Here is an 11539-nt window from a genome sequence, read left to right as displayed (position 1 = left end):
ATACCCGTCATAGTGGAGATGGTGAGCAGGGGCCGTGCGAGGGGCGCTACGGGCGGGGTCTGACATAGTATTATATACTTGGTGGGCTTGAAAGTAAGAACAAGTGTCTGCAGTGATGCCGCTGGTCGGCAACAACTACAGACAGGTGGCGATTGTGGAGAAGCAGGATCCAAGAAATTGGGACAAAGGGTGATCGGCAGAATGATGGATCCAGACTCCGCGATGGACCCACCAGACTGGCGGATCGGGCCCCGTACCAGGTGTTAGAGATTGCAACGGAAGGCACTACGAGTGCGACCGGACGTCACGAATGTGTGCCCAAGCAACGCCATGCCTCGAGACCCAAGATCCAAGAGATGCAGCTGTCAAGTGGATGGGCGATCCGATCCAATCCAGATCTGATTCTGATTCGGACTCAGATGGAAGTGAGCGGTGGATCTAAAATTATGGCTCGACGGAGGCAATCAAGCGACACGCAAGGAAGGTAATCAAGCCCCATAGAGTCAGTAGGTGCAGATGGGATGATAGGATCCATAGGAAGATAGGACTTTGGGATGGGATTGGACTTAAGCATAAATCAGACTCGAATCTGCCTTATACATCGCAAGTGGCTTCGCCTGGAAACGGGAAGTACATTGGCCCCACGGCTTAGCAAGGTTCTGGTAGTGGAGCTAGCGTTGGTTAAGACTGGATAATACATTGGCATCCTCGACTCTCAGCATCTATATAGGAAGCGGCAAGTACGGCAAAGGAAGACCTGCGAAGGCAAAGGAAAGGAACAACAACAACCCAAAGGCAACCCCACGGCCGGATCCAAATCCAGGCCGCCGGATCCAAGTCGACTACCACTGGATTGGGAGTAACTACTGCGGGCAGAGTGAAGATTTCCGCGCTGCTCCACCCACATCCCCGCGTCTCGACCAGACTGTTCTGACTTCAAGGCTCGGACGCTTCAGCAGACACCAGAGGAGCAGATCCAGCCCTACCGACGGGTACACAAGGTGACCAGTTCAGCACACAGATCACGGATCATCGGGGGATCCCCTCCGTAAGTCGGTGTTCGGGCGCAGTTGGTAAGTTGGATTGGCAATCTTGCAAGTTTTGCTGATCCCACTACGCCACATACTGGTACAGCTGTGCATGTGTGCACAAGTGAGTCTGCATTCGGATATGGCATGAGAGAGGATACGAACTTCTTTGACGACTGGAGAGGTGAAAGTAACATCTCATACGGTATTAGGTTCGTGAAAATTTGCGTCCAAAATGACATGGATCCTGACGGACCTGATGGTGTGCTGGACTTGAAGGAGACGCGGTACTCGTCGAGAGGATCGACCAACCTCATCAGTCAAGAGCAACTGGAGCAAGACGGATGGGAACCTACAACGCCAAAGGCAGCGTCACCAGAAGAACGAGTCACGATCTTCACGCACAACGATTACGAAGGTGTGCAAATGGTGTTTAGGAAAAGAAATGGGCATTATTGGCTGGATACAACCCCTGTACTGCCTAGCAACCCGGTCTGCGCGGCAACTACGACTCCGAAAATTGATACGGTGATGGCGTGGCACATAAAACTTGGACATCCGAACTTGGAGGCGATGAAGAGGATGGTCTGAATGGACATGGTGGGCGGTTTGGACCTGACACTCGCAGATTCTAAGGTACCATTCCGCTGCATTGCCTGTCAGCGTGCGAAACAAAAGCGCATGTCGTTCCGACGACACGGCAAGCGTCAGAAGAGATGTGGTGCGCGTCTGACGTCAGACATTAGCCCTGTTGGAATGCTGACACCTGGAGGAAATAGCTATTTTCAGATCATCGAAGACGAAGCTTCGAGATTTAAGTGGTGCTTTCTCCTGAAGGAGACGAGTGATGCAAACCAGCACACTATGGATCTACTGCTTAAATTGGAAAAGGAGCATGTGATTAATATTTTCTCGAGTAACAAAGGAGGTGAGTTTCTCAACAACGCGCTGAAGGCCTTCTTGGCTTCGCGCGGTATTGACTTTTTGACTACCTCGCTCGGCTATCGTATTCTCGACCTGTGTACTGGCAATGTAGTGGAGCGCCGAGATGTCGTCTTTTATGAAGATATGACGGCAGATCCTAAATACGTGCACGATCTCATCGATAAAGTGTACTTTGAGAAGGAAGTCGATCTGCCAGACCACATTGACTACGTCTCGCTTCCCGTTAGCCGTGTGCATTTACCAGATGCGAGCGAGAATGAGGAATCTGACTCTGAGAGTGAAAGTGACCGGTTTGAGGAGATTCCTGAGCTGATGGAAGATGAAGAAGAGGATTTTACGACACCGACGACGGCATGGCGGAACAATTTGACGACAACGAAGTAAGTGAGGATGACAGCAGTGATTACAGCAGCAGTAGTGATGATGATGATGACGGTAATTCGGGTGGCTGCGAGGACATGGAGGATGTTACTCCTGCTACACCGCAAGTCGCAACTGGTGATAATGTGACTACCGACGCAGGTAGATCGAGTACTGCACGGACTAGTGGGAGATCTAGAGGGGCTGGCCGTAGTGGGAGAGCTGGTGGTGCTGCGAATACTGGACGTGCTCCCGCACCCTCAGCAGTACGAGGACGTGGAACTAGTGGGAGCGGGGGGCGAGCACAGCGGACTCCTCCAACTGTTCCACTACGAAGGTCGACTCCAGCCCGCCGCCAAACACAGCGATACAGCCCCCAGAGTTTTTTATGACTCAGACACTGTTTCAATGCATGATGATTGGGGCTGTGTGCAACCTGCTGAATCCTACAACCGTGACGGAGGCTCTTGCATCCGAGCACGGACCCAAGTGGCAGAAAGCGATGGACACGGAGTACGAATCATTGATGACGAACAATACGTGGGAATTGGTACCTAGGCCGAAGTACACGAAGGACAATCCTGTCAACATTCTGACATCACTGTGGGTGTTAGTGTGCAAACGAAACGAAAAGGGCTGGATAGAGCGGTTCAAGGCGAGATTGGCGATTAAGGGATATCGGCAAAAGTTTGGACTCGACTATTTGGAGACGTACTCACCTGTAGTGAGAATCGAGTCGGTACGGCTCGTACTGTTGCTAGCTCTACTGTTTGGTCTCGACTGTCGGCATGTAGACTTCGTGACCGCGTTCCTGAATGGTGTGCTCACCGGTGTTGAGATTTTTATGGAGCAGCCTGAGGGCTACAACGACGGCGCTGGACGAGTCTGTCGCCTAGTTAAAGGACTATATGGACTAAAGCAAGCCTCGCGAATCTAGAATAACACGCTTCACAAGCACCTGGTTGAGATCGGGTTCAAGAAGTGTACGTTTGACGCTGGAGTATATTGGAGAGAAGGAAAGCACAACAAAATCTTCCTGACCGTGTAGGTTGATGACATACTGATCGCCGCAGACCCGAGAGATGCTGACGGCGTGGTGGAAGCGCTGGGCAAGAAGTTCAAACTGAAGGACTTGGGTCGGGTGAAACACCTATTGGGAATGGAGATTAATTATGAGCCGGGTAAGATATTGTGCATCTCGCAGACAGCGTACGTTGAGCGTATGCTCGAGAATTTTGGATTAGCAGCAGCAAAATCAGTGCGGTCTCCTCAAGTTCACAATGAGCGAACTGTACGAGTGGAGAAAAACCCCAACCTGATTAATGATCCGAAGCTGCCATTTCCCGAGATAATAGGGTCTCTACAATACCTAGTGCACTGTACCAGACCTGATTTGGCAAATGTGGTGCGGACACTTGGTCGGTACGGAGGAGCATACACAGTAGAGAACTTCCGGCAGGCACAACGCGTGCTGCGGTACTTGCGTGGTACCAAGCACCTTGGCCTGGTATATCGCTATGCAGGAGTGGCTAGTGATGGTGTGGTGATTGATGCGTTTGCGGACGCAGATCACGCCGGGTGTCCTGAAACGAGCAAATCTGTTTCTGGTTGGACCTTGAGGCCAAATGGCAATGTTTGGCACTGGCAGAGCAAGAAGCAGGGAAGTGTGGCTGACGACACCTGTGCTGCGGAGCTGATTGCCGCCCACAAATGCACGAAAGAGATTAAATGGGCACAAAAGCTGCTGAAGGATATTGGAATCCCGCAACAGAAAATCGCAACACTATACTGCGACAACCAGAGTACCCTGAAAGAAGTCGAAAACAATGGCAATTCGCAGAGGATGAAGCACCTGGCGAAAGAGACAAGGTCGATTGCTGAGTGGATCGATAGTGGACACATGCAAATGGAGTACGTGCCCACAACTGAGAATATTGCGGATATTTTTACGAAAGCACTGGGCCCGTGTGTCTTTGAGCGTCTGCGTGACCTGCTCAAGATTGATACCGTGCAAATGGCGTGGACTTCTGAGGGCGGACCTACTGTCGCTGCGGCGACTGCGAGCGAGTCTGACAATGCGTCGGACATTGTGATGAGCGACGATTGAGTTGCCCGAGGCCTTCTTACGTGCTCACACGTAGATTTGGATGCGTCCAGGTCACAATTTGAGATTATTGCTGCAATGAATGAAGCTGTACTGTGAAGCTGTACGTTCGCAACGATGTTGTAATGCTCCGGCTTGGGTGCCTGCGGGTATACCTGTGACTTCTGTGGAAGCCACGAACCTGCTCAACTGCGCGCTGACTCAAAGGCGGATCGACAGGGATTGGCTGAGGCCATCCAGACAGTATTCACGTTGAACTTGGATGCGTCTAAGCTAGGGATAATATTGTATGCTTGTATATGTTGTGAAACCCAACTTAAGTGGGAGTAAGAGATTCGACTGAGGTCAATCCGTGTCACTTGGGTTGCAACAACAATGTATGAAGATGTATAGTAGAATACTTGTTGAATGTCTACGAGTAGCGAGTGACGGTTGAAGGCATTGACTGCGAGAGAGACTAGCTTGTGACTCGAGAGTTACGAGCGACAGCATGCGTGCTGTACTCTCATGGCTGCGGCCATAGTAGTCAGATAGAGTCTACGGGTTTTTTTCCGCTTGAAAAGCTTTCGCCTACAACAACACTTAAACAACAAGAATCACAACCAATTTTACACTGAAGTACACACTTTCATTCCTGTACTCGGCTAGCCCTTCGCACACAACTGCTTCGCGTAACTCGACACAACTCATCCACACCGGCAAAGTGCTCAGAGTTGCGGCAACGATTCTCTTAGGTAGACCACTAGTCTATCTAACCTCTTCTAACGAAAATTAGGCTCTATTTTGATACATGTTGCCGTGAAATAGACGCAAATGTGTGCATTAGCGCCGACATAGGACGCTGATTGGCTGATTTGATGTACCCATCATTGCAGGACATACTTTAATCAAGATAAAAATTGTCCGAAAACTTTGTCGCGGTCCGGAATCGTGTCAGTTGTATACTAGCCTATCTACGCGCTCAGAAATCTAAGTCCGCGTCACATGCCAGCTATAGATTGATCGGATAGGTACAACATATCTAAATAGCGAGCTCTAACGGTTTCTAGAAGCTGATATATGGACAAAAATGTGAGTGTCCGAAAGATTATGTCGCGCAGTGTACTTGCAGAGAAAAACAGGAAAATACACAGTCCATGTTTCAGTCAGAGGGAGTGAAACTACTGAAGTATCTCAAATCTATCCCAGCTCACAGTGAATCAGAACTCACTGAGTGCCGGGCTCCTGATTATGGTATTTTTATTTATCGATGGTTCATCTGACTCATAAATAAAAATAATGGCATCAGCCCTAATGTAGCTTCGAAAGCGATCATAATCAATAATTTCTTGACATTTAGATAAAATAACTTGATTTTTTGTACGAAAGTCCCTGTATTTACTAGGGCTCCGCGAAGGCTGGGATAGGAGAATTTTGGAGTAAACCCTTCTTTTGTCAGTTGTTATTAATTTCGTTTCTTACTAGCTACGGTCATCTCCTGCGCCTGCTTCGCAGCCGCAGCATCTGCTCGGATTTTTTCTTACTTAAGTAATGTTGTAGATGCAAGATATCAACCGGCAATGCTATACAAAATTAAAAAATGCGAGCCTTGGTTGAGATATGTTTTGCAGCTTGTAGAAAATGCAAATGCATACTTAGTATCTCTAGTGCTAATGTACAGTCCAAGCGTTCTCTTCACTCCACTTCGTCCATCCGTACCCTGCTCAATATATGCACTGATTCACCAGTGTCGCCGGTAGCACACCGGTTCGATCTGCCCACGCATATGAACCTTTTGGAGGGCCCAGTGCGGCACCGGAGTCGCACCGGTTTCAAGAAAATATACCAGTTAGATGTCAAGAGGGGTCATCGTTTGACTTGCTGTACCACGATTATAATCCTATTTGGTCTGCGATAGCAGCACTAACGTTGCTTCCTATCCCATTAAAAACATCATCGAGGAGCAGTTATTGCTGGGACCTCCCGACATAAAAAAATGTGGTCGGGCCCAACCGACTGCAATAAATAATCAATAACAAAATATTTGACATTATAGTTTTTACCATGCCATGATCAGGAGCCCTGGTATTCAGACAGCAAGATTTCGAAGGCAATCGTGTCAGCGCAGAACGAGCGAGCATGGTCATTCTAGAATATCTACATGTAGTGAAGCAATTACACACTGACCAACTGGATTATAGGCGAATCCGCTTTCTACGCGGTGGTAGTCAGCGTGGAGTGGCTCATTGGATGCGTCTCGGCATGCGGTACCCTCATTTGGCACCAACAAGCTCTTTTGCCGTAGCTACGGTCGGCAGGCGGCTACTGAGGAATTGCTGAGGAGCCAAGGTGCGAATGGGGACGGAGGCTTTCTACGCGGTAGTGGTCCACAGCCTAGAGAGAGTGCAATAGATCAATAGGTGCGCAAGAACACGGTTAGGCAAACCTTGACACGATGCACCTAGCCGTGTCCTTGCGCACCCATGGATCTATTGCACTCGTCTTAACAGTACGTAGCGGCGGATTCGCGATGATCAGGATGCATGCCGACTGTACGTCCTGGATAGCACACGGAAGGCCGTCGCGGTGGCTTCCACGGCTCGTTGGGGCTCGAACATGGCAGGATGCACCTAAACCGTGGCCTTGCGCACCTATTGATCTATTGCACTCAGCTTAGAGAGTTGATCGGTTAGAAAATCGATTTATTTTTTTCACCTTTTTTTCTCTGAAGTAGCGTTAAGAAAAACTAGGTGGCCGAAACGCCTCGTTATAATGCAGTAAAAAGAAATTGGTGCACCACCAATTTCTTTTGGGCGGCGACGGATTATTGTGAGGAGCGAGTGAAAAGCTGGAGGAAGACGGCCCCCACGTATGGCGGCGAACGCTACGTCAAGCGCGGCGTCGAATGCAAGTTGCACCCTCCGCGATCACCGCACAAGTACTATTGATGTCGAGCTCATGTATGCTGCGTGCGAATGCAGGTATAGAGGCGCACAGCTCCTTTAAATATTAGTTTGAATATTGTAGAGAACTTCAACTACCAAACACCGGTCAGCCAGCCATCTACGCTACTGTAGTAAGATGCGGGATGCTATCTAGAAAACGCATATGATAGGAGTCCGTACCGGGACTGATCGTCCAAGGGCCGGTTGCTCAGTGGCGTCGTATCACACCTGCGCACACCGAGAGCCCACTCAACTACGACCTCGCCTCACCTCATGGTAAGTGTGTTCCCGACGGCCATGTACGCGATCGCCGTGGTCAACGTTGTGCGCGAGCGAGGATAAGAGCACAGTTCGATCCTCATAAAGCCGGGCTCATTATAACCCGCCATTTCGCGCGATGTGAGCCATTTTTCGGCTATGGTCAGCCGTGATCTGGAGCGCGCGACGCATACGTGGCAGCTCTCATCATCTACGTGGCGCTTAAGAAAATGTACATGTAATCCGTTCTAGAAAGTGCCGCCGACATGGGAGGAGGGCATTGTGACGAGCAGGAAGCTGTGGGATACCCTTCGAACGCGCGCCGCCAAGCGCGACGCCGACGGGAGTGATGATGGCGCAGCGTCCTGTCGAACCACAGTATATTGTCGTTTGGGCCTGCCCGCTGCGCAGAGCAGTAAATCACTTGGAAGTCGATATTTGTTGCCTTCTTCTAGCAGAGTTGAAGTGCGAAACGAAACCTATCAAATATCCAATATATACAGCTATGCGATTGGATAGGTTTGATCAAATAAATTAGCGAAACCACTTTTCTACTTGGACATGGAGACGATTTCTTGGACCCTCATTTTTCCGTAAGCGGAAATAAATTGGCAGGGGAAAATCGATCGATTTTCTAAACGGACAGCGCTCTTAGCATTACGTAGCAGCGGGTACGCGATGATCAGGGTGAGGCGAGGCGGGGGAACGCCTGACCGCCCTGGTGTATAGTTAGCGCGCCCTGGATGAAGACTCCCGAATGGGGTGCACCCAGAACAAACCTAGCCGTAGATGGTACACCTAGATGTACACTCCAATCGGGTCGGCGTGTGTCCTTGTGAACAATCCCTGTGGCTTCGTTTGTCTTCGTAACCAGGGGTCTTTAACCGTGAATGAGTTGTCTGGATACTTGTAGGTCGCTAGGCAGCAGGGCAGAACGTAACCTTCCTGGACGTCGCCTCTGACAGCCTCAGATAACCAAACAATACAAACAGATACAGAGTTATATGCAAACACATAGCCTTTCCTTAGTCGTTTGGACCGTACAAGGGTCGGTCACTACTCCAGTCAACTCCAGCCGGACTCGAGGACACCGGTCGATCCCGGTCGGTTTTGGCTCACGCGCACCACCCTCGAGTACTGAGGGAAACTAAAACAATCAATTACCTCCTATCACACATAGCACTTAAATCAATACTTTCCACACGGGGCTACTCCAACCAGGGGTGAAAGGTAATCAGGTCTGGACGAACTCAACGGCAACTAGGAAATGAAATGGGATGAATCAGCCTCGGGTTGGTGCCGGTACTCACCCCAACTTGGACTGGACTTGGTTGCGGGAGCTCGACCCAGATGTGACAATTGCTGGGCCCTCACACGTAGACTTAGTCGGTCCTCTGGGAATGCACGTCCGGTAGGCTGCTCCAACTCACTTGTGCGATCCTTGGCAAAACGAACTCTGTTTATCTGTTATCTGTTGTCTCTCTGTCTGTCTGTATGGCTATCTTCTGTCGATCTCTACATGCACTCCATCTTGACTTGGCTTCACTATGGCCTTGCCGTCGCAATCGTCCGTGGTCCCTCGTAGCATACTTTCAGCAAGTATAATCATCACTGGGTACGCAAGCGATTTTCAATGTTCCACGGAATCCGAACAGATATTGGCTGGTCGGAAACATCTTGGACTTTGTATACTGGATCACCACAGCTGGGATGGTCTCTTGGTATATCCATCCGGGATCCAGGATTATCTCCAAACGGGATCGCACTCCACTTGGGCTTCACATCCGGGATGTCTTGGACAACTTCACGGCTTCTGGGTCTTCACTTGATCCGGTCGGGCTCCTCTTGCGTTGTACAGTACACCAAGAGTAGGTGGCCTCCAGTCGGAGGCACTTCTACGCTCCCTTGGGTTTTGCCTCTCGTTCGATACTTGGCTCCGGCCGGGGTCCTCCCTTGGGGACATCTCCATCCAGGGTCACCAAACCTTGTACACTGCAATCGCGAGTCCGGGCGGCGTATTCGCGATGTTCAGGCGGCATGCCGACTGTACGCCCCGTATAGCGATCGGTAGGCCGTGGCGGTGACTTCGCCGGCTCGTTGGCGCCCGAACATGGCGCGATGCACCTAACCGTGGCCTTGCGCACCTATGGAGCTATTGCACACAGCCTAGCAGTGCGTAGCGGCGTATTCGCGATGTTCAGGCGGCATGCCGACTGTACGCCCCGTATAGCGATCGGTAGGCCGTGGCGGTGGCTTCGCCGGCTCGTCGGGGCCCGAATATGACACGATGCACTTATCCGTGGCCTTGCGCACCTATGGAGCTATTGCACACAGCCTAGCAGTGCGTAGCGGCGTATTCGCGATGTTCAGGCGGGATGCCGACTGTACGCCCCGTATAGCGATCGGTAGGCCGTGGCGGTGGCTTCGCCGGCTCGTCGGGGCCCGAATATGACACGATGCACTTATCCGTGGCCTTGCGCACGTATGGAGCTATTGCACACAGCCTAGCAGTGCGTAGCGGTGTATTCGCGATGTTCAGGCGGCATGCCGACTGTACGCCCCGTATAGCGATCGGTAGGCCGTGGCGGTGGCTTCGCCGGCTCGTCGGGGCCCGAATATGGCACGATACACTTATCCGTGGCCTTGCGCACGTATGGAGCTATTGCACACAGCCTAGCAGTGCGTAGCGGCGTATTCGCGATGTTCAGGCGGCATGCCGACTGTACGCCCCGTATAGCGATCGGTAGGCCGTGGCGGTGGCTTCGCCGGCTCGTCGGGGCCCGAATATGACACGATGCACTTATCCGTGGCCTTGCGCACCTATGGAGCTATTGCACACAGCCTAGCAGTGCGTAGCGGTGTATTCGCGATGTTCAGGCGGCATGCCGACTGTACGCCCCGTATAGCGATCGGTAGGCCGTGGCGGTGGCTTCGCCGGCTCGTCGGGGCCCGAATATGACACGATGCACTTATCCGTGGCCTTGCGCACGTATGGAGCTATTGCACACAGCCTAGCAGTGCGTAGCGGTGTATTCGCGATGTTCAGGCGGCATGCCGACTGTACGCCCCGTATAGCGATCGGTAGGCCGTGGCGGTGGCTTCGCCGGCTCGTCGGGGCCCGAATATGACACGATGCACTTATCCGTGGCCTTGCGCACCTATGGAGCTATTGCACACAGCCTAGCAGTGCGTAGCGGTGTATTCGCGATGTTCAGGCGGCATGCCGACTGTACGCCCCGTATAGCGATCGGTAGGCCGTGGCGGTGGCTTCGCCGGCTCGTCGGGGCCCGAATATGGCACGATACACTTATCCGTGGCCTTGCGCACGTATGGAGCTATTGTACACAGCCTAGCAGTGCGTAGCGGTGTATTCGCGATGTTCAGGCGGCATGCCGACTGTACGCCCCGTATAGCGATCGGTAGGCCGTGGCGGTGGCTTCGCCGGCTCGTCGGGGCCCGAATATGACACGATGCACTTATCCGTGGCCTTGCGCACGTATGGAGCTATTGCACACAGCCTAGCAGTGCGTAGCGGTGTATTCGCGATGTTCAGGCGGCATGCCGACTGTACGCCCCGTATAGCGATCGGTAGGCCGTGGCGGTGGCTTCGCCGGCTCGTCGGGGCCCGAATATGACACGATGCACTTATCCGTGGCCTTGCGCACGTATGGAGCTATTGCACACAGCCTAGCAGTGCATAGCGGTGTATTCGCGATGTTCAGGCGGCATGCCGACTGTACGCCCCGTATAGCGATCGGTAGGCCGTGGCGGTGGCTTCGCCGGCTCGTTGGCGCCCGAATATGGCACGATACACCTAACCGTGGCCTTGCGCACGTATGGAGCTATTGCACACAGCCTAGCAGTTCGTAGCGGCGTATTCGCGATGTTCAGGCGGCATGCCGACTGTACGCCCCGTATAG

General features: G+C 52.0%; 3 protein-coding genes across 3 annotated transcripts; 2 read left to right on the top strand and 1 right to left on the bottom strand.

Annotated features, from left to right (window-relative positions):
- Window positions 1-1796: 1796 nt before the first annotated feature.
- PHYSODRAFT_421114 (hypothetical protein) lies at window positions 1797-2021 on the top strand (the record flags this gene model as incomplete). The annotated part of the gene is made up of 1 exon (XM_009530343.1): window positions 1797-2021. A coding segment is annotated over one exon (225 nt), but the record flags the coding sequence as incomplete, so codon positions are not given.
- A 5266-nt stretch (window positions 2022-7287) lies between these two features.
- PHYSODRAFT_301668 (hypothetical protein) lies at window positions 7288-8138 on the top strand (the record flags this gene model as incomplete). Its single annotated transcript, XM_009530342.1, has 4 exons — window positions 7288-7397; window positions 7444-7492; window positions 7532-7660; window positions 7872-8138. 4 exons carry the CDS (start codon window positions 7288-7290, stop codon window positions 8136-8138), a joined length of 555 nt encoding a protein of 184 aa, XP_009528637.1.
- Window positions 8139-10123: 1985 nt separating this feature from the next.
- On the bottom strand, window positions 10124-10279 carry PHYSODRAFT_505125 (hypothetical protein; the record flags this gene model as incomplete). Its single annotated transcript, XM_009530341.1, has 1 exon — window positions 10124-10279. A coding segment is annotated over one exon (156 nt), but the record flags the coding sequence as incomplete, so codon positions are not given.
- Window positions 10280-11539: the final 1260 nt, after the last annotated feature.

The sequence above is a fragment of the Phytophthora sojae genome (assembly GCF_000149755.1).
Source record: "Phytophthora sojae unplaced genomic scaffold PHYSOscaffold_5, whole genome shotgun sequence".
NCBI lineage: Eukaryota > Oomycota > Peronosporomycetes > Peronosporales > Peronosporaceae > Phytophthora > Phytophthora sojae.
Note: the sequence above shows the minus strand (reverse complement) of the source record. Positions and strands in the feature narration are given on the sequence as shown.